The sequence below is a fragment of the Mytilus edulis genome, chromosome 8 (genome assembly GCF_963676685.1).
Source record: "Mytilus edulis chromosome 8, xbMytEdul2.2, whole genome shotgun sequence".
In the NCBI taxonomy this organism is placed as follows: Eukaryota; Metazoa; Mollusca; class Bivalvia; order Mytilida; family Mytilidae; genus Mytilus; species Mytilus edulis.
In genome coordinates, this window is record NC_092351.1 from 16,711,655 (window position 1) to 16,733,255 (window position 21,601).

The following is a 21,601-nucleotide window of genomic DNA, read 5'->3' on the forward strand; positions in this document are numbered from 1 at the left end:
CCGCAACATTATGTATATATGTGCCTGTCAAAGTCAGGAGCCTGTAATTTAGTGGTTGCCGTTTGTTTATGTGTGACATAATTGTTGTTCGTTCAATTTTTATATAAATCATGCCGTTAGTTTACTCGTTTGAATTGTTTTACATTGTCATTTCGGGGGCCTTTTATAGCCTACTATGCGGTATGGGCTTTGTTTATTGTGGAAGGCCGTACGGTTACCTATAATTATTAATTTATGTGTAATTTTCGTCTCATGTGGAGAGTTGTATCATTGGCAATCATACCACATCTTCTGTTTTTATATTAACGTGAAAATCAAAAGATTAATTACAAGTATTCCGATTTGAATGTTCAACGTGCGGATATGCTTCTTATTTAATTAAACCCCAGGCGACATAATAAGCCAGTACTTAGATTATTTTCTAGGCAAGATATGCTTTTCCTTCCGAAACACATGATAGTTGTTCCAACTGGACACAAGTAAAACTTTTAATTATAGTTTGTTTTAAATGTAGCCTTTTATTATTCTTGGCTTTACAGTCAATATCCTTATTTAAATTGTCTAACAATCAACAATTATTACTTAAATTCACATAACTGAGAATTCATTTATTTTTGTGGGTTTCAATATTCGTGGATTGAGGAAAATTGTATCTTCGTGGATTTTTGATTTCGTGGCATCGGATAAGTCTTTTTGGAACATGGAACACGTAAATTCGTGGTTTAACCATTCCCACAATGTTTTTATCTTGGCATCTGTAAGACATTGTTGAATTGAGTACCTTATTATATAGGAACGACATCAAAAGTTCAATGAAGGATTTACAAAAAAAACCTTAATTCACATATTTTTTTCACTGACCCCCACCCCCCTCTTAACTTAATTTGCAAAACATTGATTGTCCAATATGGATATATGTAAAAATCAATGTATGATAACCAAAACTTGCAGCACTTCAAATCCCCCACCCAAAACTATTTAATTTAACTCTTTTTTTTTATCCTCCATTGATCTTTTGATGTCGTCCCTAACGAAGCTCCAAATTCGATAGAATTTTAAGTTAAGTTAGGAATATCCTTCGTTTAAGTGTTTTTACAAAATGCACTATATAGTCTTAATAATTATAAAAATAATAAGATGTGGTATGATTGCCAATAACATGCATCAGACAATCCACTAACAGCGATCAACTATTTTTTAAAGTTTAACCCATTACGCTTAGTCAGCTATATATAAGCCATCGAAACAAAAAAGTAAAGCGATTAAGACGAGAACACAAATATCGTGATTATGTACAAAACAATGAAGAAAAACAAATATTCAGCAACAAACAACAGCCATTGTTTTTATGCTCCTGACTTGGTACTGGCACATACAGAGTGTTGCGGGATTAATCATGTTTGAAACCACTATCCCTTTCCTAAAGTGGAACAACAGCGCAACACAAGAACAAAGTCGATATACTAAAATACAAACCATTCGTGCAACATAGAAGGTTTGAAAAAAGAAAGAAGATAACAATATAAAACGAACGTAGGGAAATAAACTATGTTGAACTACAGAAATGTTTATAATTTTACAGTTGCAAGATTATTTTAAGTCCTTAATTCGTCAATCAATGAATAAAACATACTTACGTTTATGAATCCTTATTACAACATGAGCGAGATGATAACCTATATTTATAAATAGATTCACCGTCTTTTGGTTTCCATAAATTTATCTCTTCTTGGAATTTACAGATATTACAAATAGACATTTAATCATGCAATCCTACTTTACATGACACGGGTTATGTTCTTCTCATATATGTTATGATGGTATGATACTAAACCCCTAACGGGAAGGATTGTGCCTGATGTTCATATGATGAAATCATAATCTTTCAGTCAGTTTAGTTGAAGTCTGGAGCTGGCATGTCAGTTAACTGCTAGTAGTCTGTTGTTATTTATGTATTATTGTCATTTTGTTTATTTTCTTTGGTTACATCTTCTGACATCAGACTCGGATTTCTCTTGAACTGAATTTTAATGTGCGTATTGTTATGCGTTTACTTTACTACATTGGTTAGATGTATAGGGGGAGGGTTGAGATCTCACAAACATGTTTAACCCCGTCCCAAGTCAGGAGCCTCTGGCCTTTCTTAGTCTTGTATTATTTTAATTTTAGTTTCTTGTGTACAATTTGGAAATTAGTATGGCGTTCATTATCACTGGACTAGTATATATTTGTTTAGGGGCCAGCTGAAGGACGCCTCCGGGTGCGGGAATTTCTCGCTACATTGAAGACCTGTTGGTGACCCTCTGCTGTTGTTTTTTATTTGGGCCGGTTGTTGTCTCTTTGACACATTCCCCATTTCCATTCTCAATTTAATTTTAACGGTTTTTTTTCAGATACTGAGAAGAAATTTGTCCAAATCCTATATACTAGTTCATCTTCGCATCAATATATTTAAAGAAGAAAGATCGCGAAGATATAAACAAAGATACTAAAGAGGGACGAAAAATACCAGAGTTTGAAGTTAAATGCTTGCCCCATGAGGTTGTCCGTAAAATTTTAGAAATATAAGAATATCCTTCGTATAAGTATTTAAAAAAAATGCACAATATAGTCTTTATAATTATAAAAATAAAAAGATGTGGTACGTTATCCAATAACATGCATAAGACAATTCTCTAACAGCGACCAACTAATTTATAAGTTTAACCCATAACGCAAATAATAGGCTATATAAGCCATCAAAACAAAAAAAGTAAAGCGATTCAGACGAGAACACAAATAGCCTAATTATGTACAAAACAATGAAGAAAAACAAATATTCAGCAACAAACGACAACCATTGTTTTTATGCTCCTGACTTGGTACTGGCACATACAGTGTGTTGCGGGATTAATCATTTTTAGAGGCATCTAAACTGGAACAATGGTACAACAGCGCAGCACAAGAACAAAGCACATGTAAATGTACTAAAATACAAACCATTCGTGCAACATAGCAGGTTTGAAAAAAGAAAGAAGATAACAATATAAAACGAACAAAGGGACATAAATTATGTTGAACTACAGAAATGTTTATACTTTTACAGTTGCAAGAATATTTTAAGTCCTTAATTCGTCAATTAATGAATAAAACATACTTACGTTTATGAATCCTTATTACATGTACAACATGAGCGAGATGATAAACTATATTAGATTCACCGTCTGTCAAAGTACTTTCGGTTTCCTTAAATCTATCTCTACTTGGATCTTACAGATATTTGAAATAGGCATTTCATCATGCAATTATACTTTTAACAATTTTTGCCAGGCTTCAGAATAGTGGCGAGATTCGACATTTAATATCCGGATGCTATGTGAAAAAGAAACAATACGCATGTCTTGGAGGAAAAAAATATTTGCATTTAAATAATTTTAAAATAAATAGTTTTGAAATAAATATCCTAATAACATTGTGTTTATAAATATCTATGAGCGTATGTTGCTCTTTATTAGTTTGTATGCGGTTCTTGTATTTTTTGTAATCTTTTTATATTGACATTGTTTACATCTGGCTATCTGAGATTAAACACATGTTATAGTAATCTCGGTCGCTAATATGCTTGATTTTGTCGTCTGCATTTATTAAATACAGATAGAGAGCTTGCATTAAGTAATTTTAACTAGGTGCGTCACTTTGTTTAAAGTTTGTGTAAACACGAGGCACTATATGGGTTAAATATAGAATTAAATAAATGTCGGATATTTATAATTTTGTTGAAACGCTAGTATGTTGTTTGATGATATAATAAGAAAATCAAAAAGTCATTTTTGATTTAGTTGATGTCTGTTAATTATGATTACGGATGCGTTGATTTTTTTCTTTATTCGATATTATTACCTGTGTGTCAATAGGACTTCGACAGTTTAGGGGTTAGTGGTTGTACATTCCTGTGAACACTCTACAGTCAATATCCTCTAAGTTTAGACCAAACTTGATACATTGAAAATAAATATCAAGATCTGGACAACTATCGATTTTCAAGGCAAAGGTCAAAGTCACATTAGCACTTAGGCAATTTAGAGGCTCAGAGGTTGTACGTTCTTGTGAAAACACTATAGTCCATATGCTTACATGTATATTGAATGTGTCCTTACTTTGTACATAGAAAATAAATGTAGAGAATTGGACACTTATTGATATTCAAGGTCACAATTGGACTTCCAAGTTTTAGACTGTCTTAATGTGCATATGTTAAGGGGATTCACTGAATTGCACATTGCATCATGCTTTACTACTTACAAATACGCCTTTTGGCAGTGTTTTTTTTTCAATTTAGATTTTACACAAGGAAAGCATTGTATAGATATGTACAAAAAAATGTAATGATGGTATGGCTACAAAGAGATATAATTGGACTGATACCGTGACCTTGTAAGAGCAACTCTTACAAAACATGCCACTTCATACATATAAAGTACATACTATTCAGAATAAAATACCTTTAAAGGGAGAAAGTTGAACATAAACTTCCTGATTAACGCATCTAAATGACTACATGGATTTTAAATGATGTGCATAAAGAAGAAAGCGCTGAATAATCTCTTAAGGGAAAAAATGACTTGTGCCTCCAGCTTTATGTCTATAACAAACTTCATTGCCTGATAGCAGAAAAAGCTGGTTCAGGTATTGCTTTTTGAAAGAAAGCAACTTGTTTCAGATTCTGAGAAGCCTCGGAATTTGTCCAAATCCTATATATACTAGTTCATCTCTCATAAATATATTTAAAAAAGAAAGATCGCGAACATATAAACAAAGAGACTAAGTTAGCAGATTAATATATTTTTTAATATTTTTCTGTATACGGATATAGATAGTAAACTGCACATTGTTAGAAAATAAAAACAAATTGATGCCAACGTTAAAACGTGTTAATGTAATGTAATACTAAAATACAGCAAATACGAAAAAAAAGATTTGAAAAAAAAATTGATTAAAATAAAACTAATCTGCTGATATCAAAGGGACATAGTTCAAACTTATAACTACATAAAAAAATGTATATTGCAAACTGACAACGGTAAAAATAAAATTGACAAAGCGACAAAAGGACAAAACAACAGTTGACAAAACACAGCATTGAAAACTATACATCACGAACCCCACCAAAAGTTTGGGGTGATACAAGTAGGCCAGGAAGTGTGTACAAATCATGCTACACAAGAGGCACTTGTTGCACATATAAGGGAACGAGCATTTGACTTCAAAGGAGGGTTATTTTGCTTTTTTCTAAAATGATATTCTCATCCACAATTTGTTGGGAACAAATATTCTGGTTAAGCAGATGACAAAAAGAAATATTCTTTTGATCTAAATCCAGATACTCCCTTTACCTTATATATAGTGTTAAATATTAAAAAAAAAATATAATCTGATTGATACCATTGAATAAAAAAATGTTTGAAAAAAATACCAACTAATAACCCCCCTTTTAAAGTTAACAAACCTGGTGATAAATGTAATTCGGCATATCACACTCGAGGTGAAGAGGACAGCATTGTGATAAGTTTAGTCAAGGATTTGTATAGTGAGACTAAAATCCTTGGTTTAGCAGATATTCCATAAAGGTCAACCAACTAATTTAAACCTCGGTTTCACCTTACCGGTTAGCTCGAATGGACGCCTAACGGATAACAAATAAAATTTGTCCGATGACAAAATTGTTAGCCGTTGGGATTCCGTTGATGTACTTACCGAATAAAACGGACGTGTAACGAATGCAGAATGAACACACACCGGATATGCAACGTACGAGAAACGGAAACGTTACGGACAGAACGGATGTCGACTGATGTACATCCAACGGATGAGTACCGCATAAAACGGACACCTAACGAAAGCGTACCGGATAAAACGGATGGATGAACAAGATATACGGGACAAATAAAAGCAAGAATAATAATACATGTAAATCGCATAAATATTCAAAATGTGTCTGTGTAGGTGGTTTTGGTAAAATGCCGCCAAAGGGAAATGTCTGGCCTGAATTCATGAACCTTAAGAAATCTGACATACCAATAATTGTCATTTCTGACGCGAAATTTTCAATTGGCATTTACCCGTTTCAGATCCGTTCATCATCCGTGTTATCCGTTATACGTCCGGTAGAAGTCCGTTTCAAATTCGTTCAACATCCGTTTTATCCGTTAAACGTCCGGTAAAAGTCTGTTGGTGAATTTATCTGCCAGACCTCAAACGGATGTATAACGGACATGTAACAGAAACAAAACGGAAACTAAACGGACGCCTACAGGACGTTCAACGGACGTTTCATCAGTTGGACGTCCGTTCAAAGTTTCGAACATGCTCAAAATTTTCCACGGATAGAACGGACGTCAACGGACAAAACGTACGCTAAACGGATATGCAACAGATATAGACGGACGTCTAACGGACATGAACGGATTGAAAAAATGTTATCCGTATGGCAATCCGTTTGAGCTATCCGTTAAGGTGTGAACGAGGCTTTTAAAATTTTCGAAGGAAAGATTTGTAAGGATATTTATGAAATTCATGTATCTAGTCCAATGAAGGAAAAAAATAGTTCCTTACCTTTATTGTTGGACTTGCAAAGACACATTAACAGATCTCAAAATTTATAAAATTAAAAAGCTTTTTAGGTCATTTGTTTTACACAAACACGATATAAACGTACATTTTAGTTCGGAGCTTTATCTGCGAGGAAAACAACATACAAAGATTTGATAGCTCTTATTTTCTTATATTTTGACTTTTTTAATGTTTCCAAAGTGAACATATAACATTGTAAGCATGTGAATCATGATTTTCGTCGTTTTTCATCATCTTAGAAATACTTGATGTTGATAAAATTTAGTATGAATAGGTTTCATAGTTTAGGAATACTTAGTTAAAACTTGAGTAAAGCACTTAACTAGAATTAATTGGTTAGTAATAACCGGTCCCGTTACGTGCGTACGTCGAGTTAGGTACGTATGTCATTTTATTGGAAATAATTACGACATAGATTATTTTTTTGAATGACCCTTATAAGTACTTTGTATCATATTCTAGGCATTATATGCTTTTCCTTCCAACACATGATAGTTCTTCCAACTTGGCGCAAGAAAAACTTTTAATTACACAGTTTGATTTAAATGCAGCTTTTTGTAATTCTAGTCTGTAAATACAGTCAATTTCCTTGTATATAGTTTATAACATTTCATTTATTTTTGTGGGTATCAATATTCGTCGATAGAGGAAAATTTTATCTCGTGGAATTTTGATAACTTAGTTTCGGTAAAGTCTACTAACATGCTTTTTAACATATTTTTTTCATTGAACATTTAAATTCGTAGTTAAACAACTACCACAAAATCCACAAAAAAATCGATAGAATTTTAAATTTTAGTTGAGAAGATCCTTCTTCTAAATGTTTTTAAACAAATCATGTAATTTAGTCCTTATAACTATAAAATAAGAAGATGTGGCATGATCATTGTAAATTAGACAACTCTCTATCAGGGTACAACTAATATATAAATTAATAACTAAGATCAACAATGAGCAAAACAAATAACGCATCGTCAGATATAGAAGCCACCAAAAAAATGTAAAGCGATTCAGGCGATAACACAAATAGCCTGATTTATGCCAAAACAATGGTACAACAGTGCAACACAAGAACAAAGTACAAGTGAATATACTTAAATACAAATTATTCGTGCAACATAGAAGGTTTGAAAAAAGAAAGAAGATAACAATATAAAACGAACACAGGGACATAAATTATGTTGAACTACAGAAATGTTTATATTTTTACAGTTGCAAGATTATTTTAAGTCCTTAATTCGTCAATTAATGAATAAAACATACTTACGTTTATGAATCTTTATTACAACAGGAGAGCGATGATAACCTATATAAATTTTATAAATAGATTCACCGTCTTTATAAGTACTTTCGGTTTTCTTAAATCTATCTCTTCTTGGAATTTACAGATATTAAAAATAGATATTTATGATTTAATCCTACAATTATACTTTTACTATTTTTCAAATATATATACTGAGAAGGAATTTGTTCATCTTCTCATACATATATTTAAACAAGAAATATCGCAAAGTTATTGTATATATATATATATATATATATATATATATATATATATATATATATATATATATATATATATATATATATATATATATATATATATATATATATATACACGCACATAGATTGAAAAGGAGGCCTTAGCTAGATCAAATGTCAAGTGTACTTGTAGGTATAATTATGTAATCTCATTGTTTGACCTTATGATGTAATAAATCTAACAATTAAACTATGAATCAAAGGCATAAAGAAATTAAGATTTATTTGGCTGTAAATTTGTCATGGCATTAATGGCAACACAGAAACACAACCAACTTGTCAATCAAAACTTGATGACAATTGAATTACTGAAGGGCGATCCAGCAGTAATAAAGTTATATCAGGAGCCACTGGGTAATCCATAGCAGCTTAAAGTAAATTCGGCCTGTCCATTCACAATAAACGAAAGCACTAAACTCGAGTCTGTTATTTATGCCATGACGCTGGTTCTATAATCATTCTTCCAAAACTGAAAAGATAAATGAAAAGCAGCAGAAAAAATTCATAATGGGAAACTGGGAGGGCGGGTAAATCTTATAGCTTTGGTCAAGCTCCGTGTAAGGTTTGAATCCAAATGATCAAACTGCACGAGGTAAATTGCACGGACTAACATTTCGCGGGCTAAACTAATTAGCATATAAAAGTGACCACTAAAAAATGAATCAAACACACCGGCAATTAAAATCATACCAAGTTATATAATTACAATAACCGAATTAAATTATTATTGAATTAAATTCTAATATAAACAAGGAGACTAGATTAGCAGATTAATATATTTGTTTTAAATTTTTTTTGTCAGTATACGGATATGGATCATAGTAAACTGCACATTGTTAGAACACAAAGACATATTGCTCGAGACCTCAGATCATATTGATGCCCATTGATGCCAAAATTTGCAAACTGACAATGGTAGACGAAACGACAAAACAACAGTTGATACCAGTAGTTCAGGAAGTGTAGGTAGAGCGTGCTTCACACGAGGCACCTGCCATGTTGCACATATAATGGAACGAACAATTAACTTCAAAGGAGGATTATGTGTATTTTTTCTAAAAATATTAAAAAAAAAAACATTCTGGTAAGGCAGATGACAAAAAGAAATATTCTTTTGATCTGATTCCAGATTACCCTATACCTTATAGTGTTAGATATTGAAAAAAAATTATCTGATTGATACCCTTGAAAAAACAAATAAAATGTTTGACTAAGAAGAAATAAAAACAATTCATGACCCCCCTTTTGAAGTCAAATGCATTTCGATTGTAGTCCTGTAATATGTTGTCATTTCAATGTTATATTTAACATTGCCATTAAAGTGCAAGGTTTGTCATGCCACAAAACCAGGTTCAACCCACCATTTTTATCTTTAAAAATGTCCTGTACCAAGTCAGGAAAATTGCCATTGTTACATCATAGTTCGTTTCTGTGTGTGTAACATTTAAACGTTGTGTTTCCGTTTTGTCGTTTGTTTTCTCTTATATTTGAGTGTGAATTCACATTACTATAAGACGTGTCACGGTACTTTTTTTTTATCCCAAATTCATGTATTTGGTTTTGATGTTATATTTGTTATTCTCATCGGATGTTGTCTATTGCAGGTAGATGTGTTACATTTTTATGTTGTGTCGTTGTTCTCCTCTTATATTTAATGCGTTTCCCTCAGTTTTAGTTTGTTACCCCAATTTTGTTCTTTGTCCATAGATTTACTAGTTTTGAACAGCGGTATACTACTGTTGCCTTTATTGCTCATTAAGTACAAACCAGGTGATAAGTGTAATTTAGTATATCACACCCTAGGAGAAGAGGACAGCATTGTGATTAGCTTTTACGACAATTGTGAAGCAGACATTCCATGAAGGTCAACCAACTAATGAGGTTGTCCGTAAAATTTTCGAAGGAAAGATTTGTAAGGAAATTTATGCAATTCATGTATCTAGTACATTGAAGAAAGATTCAGTTCTTATGCTTTATTGTTGGATTTGCAAAGACACATTAACAAATCTCAAATTTATAAAATTAAAGGGCATTTTATTTCATGTGTTTTATACTAACACGATGTAAACGTACATTTTAGTTCGGGGTTTATCTGCATAAAAAGATGTGTATAGCTCTTATTTTCATATGAATTTTACCTTTTTACTGTTATCCGCGTGAAAAGTTTAATAATGTAAACATGTGAATGCTATTGGAGTAACTTCGACATGTCATGTGTATCACCAATAGTTTTCGTGTTCATTTTTTCAAACTTTGCACACATATTTAAGATGTCTTCCTCCTTTTTTTTTTTTTAAAGATTTCATTTTTTTTTATTGTGTCCCATATATTAAACTTAATATTGTAAGTCATTGAATGCTATTGGGGTACATCCACTGTGTCATAATTTTGTATCTATAAAAAGTTCTCTCCCACATTATTAAATATTTTCACAGATTAAAGATGTGTATCTCATATTTTCAACAAATTTAAATTTGTTTTATTTTTTTTCTGTGTGTGAAACTTAAAATTGTAGTTAGTTGAATGCTTTGCGGGACCTTTGCCTCGGCCATGTGTAGCTCTAATGATTCTCATTATTATTTTAGATTTGCACATAGATTGAAAATGTGTACCTCTTATTGTGGACATATTGGACTTATTTTTCTCTGAGCTCGCATGTGTTGAAAAAAAGTATTTTTTTAACATTAAAAGCTATATGTATCCAATTATGTTCTTCAATATTATTCAGTCTTTATAACGAATACACACGGATGAAAGATATGCACAATATATTTCGGACAGGTTTGAATTATTTTCTCATTAGATTTCAATTTCTCTTTGAGGATTCCGAAAGGTGTTATTACAATTCTAGAACTAATGTCCAAAAAAGAAATCTTACAAAGTTCTAATAAAATTCTTGTATTACTGTTACCATTTGTTTTTACATTCAAACCACTGATTAGTCGTATGAAGACGAAAAGGGCTCAAAAATCAGAAACATAATAAGCCTGGTATATTTGAAGAGTTTGTTTTCTTTTAAAAAACATGTAGTCATGCAAATACAACATCCATTGTAAGCTAAATAATCTTGTCGAAGTATGTGAAGAGTTAGGCAAGATACTACGAATGTGTATACAAATTCTGTACAAATCATAGTTTGCTCGTTCACAACATATCCAAGTAGGATATGCTTATATGTTGACTCTTCTGATCCGATTCATCCAGTTCAAAATTGTCTAACTATAACTTTAATTTCTGAGGGTTTTAATCTGAACCTGTTTTGTAAAATACTACCTTTGTTTTCCTTATTTTTGGCTTTAAAGTTACCATAATGCCCATAATATGTCTAGTCTAACAGCACAAAACAAAGGTATCAGAATTGGGAAATGGTGTAATTGGGAGTTGCTGTCATTGCAGCCAAAACAAACAATGATTATGTGAAACAGTAACTTATGCCTCCGTTTATTTGTTGAAGGTTAAAAAGTACCTTAAAAAGTTATAAGGAGGAAAGAAAATGTAAGAAACCAAATCTTTCTGTCAAACTTTCTTTAATTTCAAAAACAGACTAGTCTATAAGTACAATGCCCTATTATAACAACATACAAACACTATATTTGTAACCTGAATTAATTTTGTATTGTATTAAAGCAAGAGAGATTGTCCAAAGATGTCTTGAGTAGGACAATAGCTTAGCATTAATCCTAAAGTTTAGAAATCATGAAACTCATAATTATGCTTCGACATGATCACATAAACGTTGTTTTTTTTTAAATTTAAACAGTTTGTTTCACATCATCGGATTACAAAACCTCGGAATGGATTTCCGTCTTTTTCTTCTGCATTCTCTAAGGCTTGGCCATAGCGTATCATGTGCCTCGGAGTGGAAACAACTTTAACTCCCGGATGAACCCAATCGTAGCAACCTCCAACTTCCAATGCGGCGTAAACAACATCACAACAATTGCGACCAAAAAGATGATAGCCACCTCTCCCTTTTGTTCGTCTCCACCATTCCTCGACAGCGTTCGCCTTGATTTTGTTTTCGTTGATATAAAACTTGTGAGTTGCTTCTCTACCATTGTAATCTTCGACATCCTCTTCATAACTATCAGGTAACTCGTCTTTAGCGTCTACCTATCACACACAAAAAATATAACAATAGATACTTTGACAAACGTTGAGCTAACCAACAACCAGAAAAAAAGAAATATACATATCAACATTATGCCTTTTTTGATTAACAGTTTGACAGGTGCCTGTACCATATATCAAGCTTAAAATAACACTAGCACCAGATAAATATTAAAATCTGACAACCTTATTCACAATTACATGTACGCACTAAATATTGACTCATATCTGTATCATCCAAATGTTTTATGTTACGTCTTATTTCATTTGCGACCTTTACGTCTGGAGTCATTAGTCCGCGGCAAGTTTGTAAACAATGCCAATAACCTTATAAGGAAACATGTTCTTTTCCTAATAAATCTCAACTAAAACATTTGCAATTATTGTCTTTTTCAATTGCAACTTCTTGGAATCCCTGCATCCCATTCATGCAAAGCACTCATGAACCAAATTACGATGATAAGGCTTCAAAAGAAGTTTCTAAAACATGGTTTGTCGAAGTCAAGGCTAAACCAGATGCTCCGCAGGGCGTAGCTTTATACGACCGCAGAGGTTGAACCCTGAACAGTTGGGGCAAGTATGGACACAACATTCAAGCTGGATTCAGCTCTAAATTTGGATTGTGATTAAATAGTTGACACAGCATAGGTTTCTGACACAGAATGAATGTGTTCTAATTAACTTAAAATTTTTGTTTTCTCTTAGAGCAATTCACTATGTTGTTGAATATTAATCCTCTCAAAAAAATGTTTGAAGAAATTTTCTTTTTTATTTATGAAATTTCAAATGAGAAAAATTGAACCCAATTTTTTTAATCACATTCCCCTTTCCCTTATTCCAAAACTAATCTCAATTAAAATTTCTAATGGAGTTTGCAACAATAACTACTCATTTAAATACATCATAAAATATTTTAAAAGATGTAAAAAAACTGATTGTTATCACTGAATGGTAAAGATTATTTTAATTTATCAGTTGGTAGTAAAAAGTGAATATACATTGTATATTGTATATAACAAAGATTTAAGTTGATTCTGGACAAAGAAAGATAACTCCAATTAAAAAAAAAATCTTGCTATTGCACAATATTTTGCAATTAGATATTTCTTGCTTAGTATTCTGGACAAAGAAAGATAACTCTAATTAAAAAAAATTTTGCTATTTCACAATATTGTGCAATTAGATATTTCTTGCCATTGCGCAATACTGTGCAATTGAAAAGACTTGCTATTGCACAATACTTAATATTATAATTTTGAATCCTGATTTGGACCAACTTGAAAACTGGGCCCATAATAAAAAATCTAAGTACATTTTTGGATTCAGCATATCAAAGAACCCCAAGATTTCAATTTTTGTTAAAATCAGACTAAGTTTAATTTTGGACCCTTTGGACTTTAGTGTAGACCAATTTGAAAACAGGACCAAAATTGAAGAATCTACATACACAGTTAGATTTGGTATATCAAAGAACCCCATTTATTCAATTTTTGATGAAATCAAACAAAGTTTAATTTTGGACCCCAATTTGGACCAACTTGAAAACTGGGCCAATAATCAAGAATCTAAGTACATTTTTAGATTCAGCATATCAAAGAACCTAACTGATTCATTTTTTGTCAAAATCAAACTAAGTTTAATTTTGGACCCTTTGGACCTTAATGTAGACCAATTTGAAAAGGGGACCAAAGGTTAAGAATCTACATACACAGTCATGACAGTTAGATTCGGCATATCAAAGAACCCCAATTATTCAATTTTGATGAAATCAAACAAAGTTTAATTTTGGACCCTTTGGGCCCCTTATTCTGTTGGGACGAAAACTCCCAAAATCAATACCAACCTTCCTTTTATGGTCATAAACTTTGTGTTTAAATTTCATAGATTTCTATTTACTTATACTAACGTTATGGTGCGAAAACCAAGAAAAATGCTTATTTGGGTCCCTTTTTGGCCCCTAATTCCTAAACTGTTGGGACCTAAACTCCCAAAATCAATACCAACCTTCCTTTTGTAGTCATTAACATTTTGTTTAAATTTCATTGATTTCTATTTACTTAAACTAAAGTTATTGTGCGAAAACCAAGAATAATGCTTATTTGGGCCCTTTTTTGGCCCCTAATTCCTAAACTGTTGAAACCAAAACTCCCAAAATCAATCCCAACCGTTCTTTTGTGGTCATAAACCTTGTGTCAAAATTTCATAGATTTCTATTAACTTAAACTAAAGTTATAGTGCGAAAACCAAGAAAATGCTTATTTGGGCCATTTTTGGCCCCTAATTCCTAAAATGTTGGAACCAAAACTCCCAAAATCAATACCAACCTTCCTTTTGTGGTCATAAACCTTGTGTTAAAATTTCATAGATTTCCATTCACTTTTACTAAAGTTAGAGTGCGAAAACTAAAAGTATTCGGACGCAGGACGACGACGACGACGACGACGACGACGACGACGACGACGACGACGCAGACGCCAACGTGATAGCAATATACGACGAAAAATTTTTCAAATTTTGCGGTCGTATAAAAATAATTCAATTGATCAAGAACATTCAAGTTTTTGTAGATATGCAAATCAAATAAGAATCAGCATAAGGTTCTTAAATCAGGAAGTTTATCTCTAACAATGTTGGCTTACAGATTAGAATTCCGATTACATTAAAGACCGTCTTTAATGTAGCTTATACTGGCGTCATACATTAGCGCATAGCTCCGACGTACGCCGGGCGTGGTAAAAAATCATGTACGCTGCCAATACCCTAGTAATTTTTTATGCATATAACCTGTCAATCATATCTGTATCGTGTGAACAACGAGCTTTAAGCGTGTATTTGACGTACGAGAGGCGTACCTTAGCGTTTATCGGGCGTTCAAGTAACGTATGTTGGCCTTTGTCTAACGTAGATGGAATGCAAGCTACAAAAGAAAAAAAGTCTCTTGAACGTATTTGAGACGCGTCCCAGTCGTATATTGGAAGATAGTCCGTACTTTCGGCGTGTCTGGGACGTTTCATTCTAGGGTGTTTGTTACAAATATACCCGCATACGTATATAAAGATATATATTTTGTGTTTAACAGAATTGTGTCGTTTATTCTAGATTCAAGATTCTTTTAATTAGTTTACCCTTATGTTGTGATGTTACAGGTTACTGGCACACCACTGTCCCAGGTTAGTATGAGAGTTTGTCGACCGTAAACATACATTAAATTAGTAACTGTCCAAAGTCTGATGACTGTAAATAAATGGCTGTCGTTTGATTTTCTACATCTGTGAGACAACTATCCAATGGAATTCAAATGAAGTTGATGTAAAACTATTTATCTCATTGAATAATTAGAAAACCCCATACCGTTTAGTTGACTGTATAAGACCGCGACATGCAAAACTAAACTCAATTGAAACGAGAAAACTAACGACATTACTTATAACAAAACAATTTAAGAAAAACAAAATGGCAGAAATTGACAAACGACAACCGCCGAACTAAAGGCTCCTGACAGGCATATAAGAATGTGACAGGGTTGAACAAGTGTTCATACAAATTCTAAAAGATATGCATTAAGCTTTTCTTTTAGATTCATAATATTGCACATTTACAACAAAACGATTGTTTCTACAGTTCTATGTGATATTTTGAATTGACCATTTTGTAGTTTTGTGTTTTTAGTTGCATGCAAATCACTGGAGTAAGTTTCCCTCAAATCTTCAATTGTAACATTTAAATTCTCTGTCAATTTATGAATTGAAGGTTGTCATTTTTTTTTAAATATTTTTTTACAAATTTTGTTTTCTACCAGTCTTTGATCCAGCATTTTAGTTAATGGGCCAACACATATTCTAAGTGAAACACATAATGGGTGGGAGGCAAACTACAATTTTCAGCACTGATCTTATAAAAAATTATTTTGCATTCTAAGTCCCCTTCGATGAACAAAAGTCTATCTTGATGAATCGTGTTACTGGTTTCTCAATTATAAACGCAAAAAGAACAGAAAAGAAAAGAAAAATCAAAACTCGACTACAATTTAGTCTTAAATGCGCGATTCTTTTTATTAGTTGTTATTGGTTTTGAACTAGCTGCTAGTAACTGAGAGTACTGTCAGATCTGTTCTTGAGTTTTTTTGTTGTTGTGATGTACAATTACCCGGCCGCAGCCACTCTATGTTTTTTTTTTTTGCTATATGTATTTCTATGTGTATCTATCTTTTACAACTGATTTGAATGTTGTACTGTCACAACACCACTGTCCCAGGTTAATAGGGGGAGGTTGGGATCCCGCTAACATTTTTAACCAAGTAGCCTTCTGAATGTGTGTTCCTGTCCTAAGAAGGGAGCCTGCAATTCAGTGGTAATCAGTTGTTGCTGTTTTTCATATTGTATTTCGTTAATTTTTTTGTACATTATTTAGGTCGTTTTTTTTTCGTTTAAATAGTTAAACTTTTGTGATTTCGAGACTTTTTGTAGCTGACTATGCGGTATCGGGGCGTTGCACATTGTTCAAGGCAGTATGGTGACCTATAGCTATTAATTTCTGTGTCTCTTGTGGAGAGTTGTCTCGTTGGAAATCATATCACATCTTCTTTTTATACAATCAAATACATTACCTTCTTTTTCTTCTTTTTATATTTTGATTTGTCGTCTTTAGGCCACCAGCTAATATACACCTGGCTTATTTCTAATAACAGTGAAGCATGTCCCCAGCTGTCATCGTTTGGATACCATACATACAGATATGCCATCGTTACATGTACTGTGCGGTGCTATAAAATGTGGACTATGTAAATTAATGGAACTTTCTTGCGAAAGTGTGTTTACCTATGCAAATGTTTTTCGAAGAATTCTAAGGGAGCTACCATTTGATTTTTATGGGGGGGCTAGGATGAAAAATTTTGTCCTGCATTTTTTTTTAGCTGTAATCTCTGTCCTGCCTTTTTATTTTTCACTCTGTTCGGTCCTGCCTTTTTTTTTTTTTTAGTTTATCCTGACTTTTTTTACCTAAATTGTCGTCCTGACTTTTTTTTTTTGCAAGTGTCTTATCCTGCCTTTTTTTTACTCAAAACTCCTACCCTGCCTATTTTTTTCAAATTTCATCCTAGCCCCCCCCCCCCCCCTAAAAATCAAATGGTAGCTCCCTAAATCGTATACTACGTACTATATCATGTATAAAGCTGCATCTGTAAAACCACAACAAGGGTTTTCAGAGAAGTGACATTTTCTGAAAACCTTTGTTTCACTTTTAAAAACTAAGTCTATATATGTATATAGAGAATAATACATGGCAAAATCCGTATCATATGTCGTATCATCCCGAGACATCAATATCAGCCCAAGGGCCTTTAGGCCCGAGGGATGATATTGGTCGAGGGTGATACGGCATGTGATACGGATTTTGCCATGTATTATACACTTTATCATATATTTCAACAGAAGAGTATTATATTATATGAAGTTTTCTGATCCATAGCACTGGGTTACCTTCAGTTCTACTTTTGTCTTGTTTCAAAGGCCTTAAAGGAACTGCTCAATTACTTATCCGAAGCACCTGGGTTACCTTACAATTTGCGTGCTGTTGTTTTAAAAATATTTTGTTTATTATTGTATTAATTTGTGTGTTTTGTATTTTTCATAGTTGCATTTAGTGTGCCAAAAAATATGAAAACTTGACGTTCGTGACGTCACATACAATATGAAAACTCGACGTTCGTGACGTCACATACCAAACAATGACGTCATTCAAAAAATTTACCTATTTTGAGGAAAATTTTTCTTAAGCTAAAAAAAACCAAAACTGACTTTATGTAAAAAAAAAAAAAAAAAAAAAAAAAAAAAGTAGGGGTGTGATAAAGGGTAGGGGTGTGATAAAGGGTATGCAATAAAGGGTAGGGGTGTGATAAAGGGTATGCGATAAAGGGTGCGCATCAAAGTTGCGCGATATGGATTAAACAGCAGGCTATTTATCACATATGCAAAACTACTGTATTTACTACTAAACATATGATAAATGGGCCTTTTTCAAAAAATGTGGATTTTCTTGTACGATCAATATTTCTAAAAAAGTGTAAATATTTTTATCCAATTTTTAGATACACCATTTAGTTTTTGGTGTGTGTAACAAGTTCCAGCAAATTCAATATGAAATTTAGCTACAGAAATTGCTTCCAGTGGGTTTCAAAGGGTCCAAAAACCCCAAAATTGCTTGTACGAAATTGAAAAACTAGTCTTTTTTAAATGCTGGTTTAAATACCCAGCGGAAATTATTATTTTTCTTTTGTTATTATAAATATATAGGTATCACTGCAGGTATGTATACACAAATACAGGGAATTATTAGATTTTATTAGCATTTTTTTTTACTTTTCATTTCGTACTTAAAAAAATGTCAACTACATAACACAAATGAAATAATGTTGCCAATAAACAACTGATTATATCCCTTGTAACCAAGGAAGTGTTCTCTACTTACTCTTCATCCTCTGATGACGTGCTTAAAGTTACAGGATGACATCATTGATTCATTTCATTATAGATTAGTTTTGGTGAGTACAAATTACTCCGTAATTTTATTCTATGTCAACTTTGTAACGGCAAAAACATCGATAAATTTTGGCATAAATATTTTTTTTTACATAAATCATTCAAAGTCTTTAATACTGACTCTAATTCAATAAAAACCATTTATCTGGTAGTATTAGGGTCAAGAAAAACATCCAAAAACCACAAATAGGTCAACTACATAACAGTCAACTACATAACGCAGTGAATCGTTATGTAGTTGACAAAAAGCGTTATGTAGTTGACAATGCTGAATTAAATTCACTTTAAAATATGTTTCTAAAAAGTGTTATTTTAACCATGTTAACTGTTTTGAAAAAAGTGTGATGATTTTTATGGAAATATATATCAAGCAAAATGTAAATATTATTAAAAAGAAATTAGGGACCGAAACTAAATCCGTTATGTAGTTGACATATGTCCCATACTTGTTTCTATGTTATTTTTTAAAATATTTTTTAGTAGCATTTAAGATTGCATATTTTTATTTCAGGTTGTATTGTTGTTAAACTATTCAATCTCATATATTAAAGTTGAAAATTGAATATTTTTTTGTATTGTTATTTCACAACTGAAATATCCACATTTTTTGAAAATGACCCAAATATATATATATATATATATATATCATGTATATAAGTTGTACATGATCCGTTTCATTTGAAATCCCACCATATACTCTTTAGTTATTGATATTGATTATTATGTCTTTAAAAAAACAAAGGTTATAATATTAGAAATAAGACAGAAGTAATCGATAAAAGATGGTAAAAAAAATCCATGCAATCGTTAAACTATGAATAGAGGATAGCTTACCTTTTTCTATAAATATCTCTGGAAATTCCCGTACAAGTTTTTTTTATAATTAGATCATAGCGGCTTGTAAGTTCACACAAAGTTCACCGAACTAAAACATTGTTGTGCTAAATTTGAGACAAATAATATACAAATTATGATTCAATTATGGTTTAAGCCTTGTATATAACCACTTGCATGTTGTTATCTAGTGGAGAACGTCTGTCCAAAAATAAGTGCCATTGTGGTATTCTATTATACATGTAACTAACTATAAAATCACAGGCACTTGTCTCAGAAAAAAAAATCCTATATACATTTACCTTGACAGTTGATGTAAGGTATATAGGGGAAAAAATCTGAGACAAGTGCCTGTGTATAAATGTGGAATTCTCAGTACACAATGCAGTGTTATCTGAATCCTATTTTTAATCGAGTTGTTATGCTGTATAAATAAATATTCGTCAGGTCATTTATAAATAGAAGTTTTCTATATCAACGATTGTAGCGTAGCTATTTGTTTTTATTCTATGTTGTATAACTGAAGTAACATATCAACAAACAGAAGTTTGAAAATAAAACACTGAGAAACTTCAGGAATAAAAGTCTTACCTTGATATCAGTTTTGTGTAAAATGTGTTAGAGCGAGAAATTTATGTTTTCTATTTTTATCTTGGGTATTTCCCGTCCCACTAACGATTTCTTCTTATAGTATCATTTCATAATAATTAAATTTGTAGTTGATCAAAATAAAAGATAGCGTCCGGTAACAGAGATCGGTGTAGAAACATGTAGTTGTTAAAACAAAAACTCTCCAAAGAGAATAAGAAATATGCAGTAACAATTTAAGGAGATGTGGTGTAATGTTTCAAATGTTTAAAATGGTCAAAATAATTTAAATAATCATTTAATAATTGGTCATCGTACGGTTCTACAACAATGAACATAAAACCCATGTAGTTTGGTAAGTTATAGTTCAGCGTACAGTTTTTCGAAAATAAACAAACACTCATATCTTTCTTTTAGCTCTAGGTTATCGTATGGTTATTCAAAAAAGACAAAAAAGAACAAAACTAACAAAAAGAAAAAAGACACAAAGTACCTACCAAAGATCTAAAGTTCTCGCAGACACTGAATATAAAAACAAGATGTGGTATGATTGTCAATGAGACAACTCTCAACAAGAGACTAATAAATGACACAGAAATTAACAGCTCACAACTAATAACATAAATCACGTTTCACAAAATTTTAAGTAAAATTTGAAAGAGAACTTATGTTATGAGAGTAAATATCCGTTGATATACATTGTATATAGAATTACTTTTATCAGTGGATTAAAGCACACATTTTGTTTTTAAAGATAGATAATAATGTTTTATACAATAAAAACTGTAATGATTGAAGATAAACGACCGACCAAATTATCACATTAAATATGTTTTTACAAAGAAACAACATCAAAACATCAAAATCTTTATATCACGGCCGACACTCGGCTAACCGAGAGATTGGTCGGTTAATCTATATTGAGTATGCGGCTATATCGGCGGTTGGTCTGTTAATCGGGTTGGCTAAAGTCTGTTAATCAGGTGTTATCGAGAAAATCATTGAAAGTTCAACATGTTTCATTGTATAACTTTTTAAATATATTTTTATCATAAAAAATATTCATGTCTAACAAAACAATTCAATGTACTGAATCCAGTGGTGTAATTATTATTTTTCTAGCTTCAATGTACGATCTATAAAATGAAAAGGCGGGTTACTCATCATAAAATTTATACACATTTTACACACACAAACTGTACACAAAATGACACGTTGGTTGAATTTATGTGCATGCAATATTTTGAACATCGAGAAAAGACAGGCATTATGTTTGTTAACCATAATGAAATCATTGTGTGAAAAATCTTCACGAAAATCTGTATTTTGGTGACAAATCAATCTTTATTTAAAACCTGGTCTGTTAATGGGTCGGATGTATA

The 21,601-nt window shown here is 32.0% G+C and overlaps 2 protein-coding genes across 6 annotated transcripts in view; both read right to left on the reverse strand.

The window, feature by feature from the left end:
- LOC139484943 (uncharacterized) overlaps positions 1-8,112 on the reverse strand; it is a 37,232-nt gene extending 29,120 nt beyond the window's left edge. The window contains exon 1 of one of the 3 annotated variants that reach the window (XM_071268999.1): positions 7,877-8,112. The gene's annotated coding sequence lies outside the window, so the exon portion shown is untranslated. Of the gene's footprint in view, positions 1-1,637; positions 1,743-3,140; positions 3,371-7,876 lie in introns of those variants that run through there. The other 2 variants (XM_071269000.1, XM_071269002.1) reach the window with 2 other exon arrangements.
- A 3,549-nt stretch (positions 8,113-11,661) lies between these two features.
- On the reverse strand, positions 11,662-20,829 carry LOC139484944 (uncharacterized). Of its 3 annotated transcripts, none has more exons than XM_071269005.1 (4): positions 20,717-20,829; positions 19,632-19,738; positions 16,868-17,023; positions 11,662-12,264 (listed from the first exon to the last, which is right to left on the reverse strand). In XM_071269005.1, exons 3-4 carry the CDS (start codon positions 17,000-17,002, stop codon positions 11,923-11,925), a joined length of 477 nt encoding a protein of 158 aa, XP_071125106.1. In that variant the 5' UTR covers positions 17,003-17,023; positions 19,632-19,738; positions 20,717-20,829; the 3' UTR covers positions 11,662-11,922. The 3 variants fall into 3 exon arrangements, with proteins under 3 accessions (XP_071125106.1, XP_071125105.1, XP_071125104.1); XM_071269004.1 differs by lacking the exon at positions 20,717-20,829 and adding an exon at positions 20,223-20,280; XM_071269003.1 differs by lacking the exons at positions 19,632-19,738; positions 20,717-20,829 and adding an exon at positions 20,223-20,287.
- Between the last annotated feature and the right edge of the window lie 772 nt (positions 20,830-21,601).

Bases quoted from the DNA above. Each gene is read 5' to 3' on its own strand.
- LOC139484944 (XM_071269005.1), bottom strand. From the start codon at position 17,002: ATGGCATATCTGTATGTATGGTATCCAAACGATGACAGCTGGGGACAT. The intron at 12,265-16,867 runs GTAATGTATTTG...TGTGTGTGATAG, and splicing joins ATAAAAAGAAGAAAAAGAAG to GTAGACGCTAAAGACGAGTT.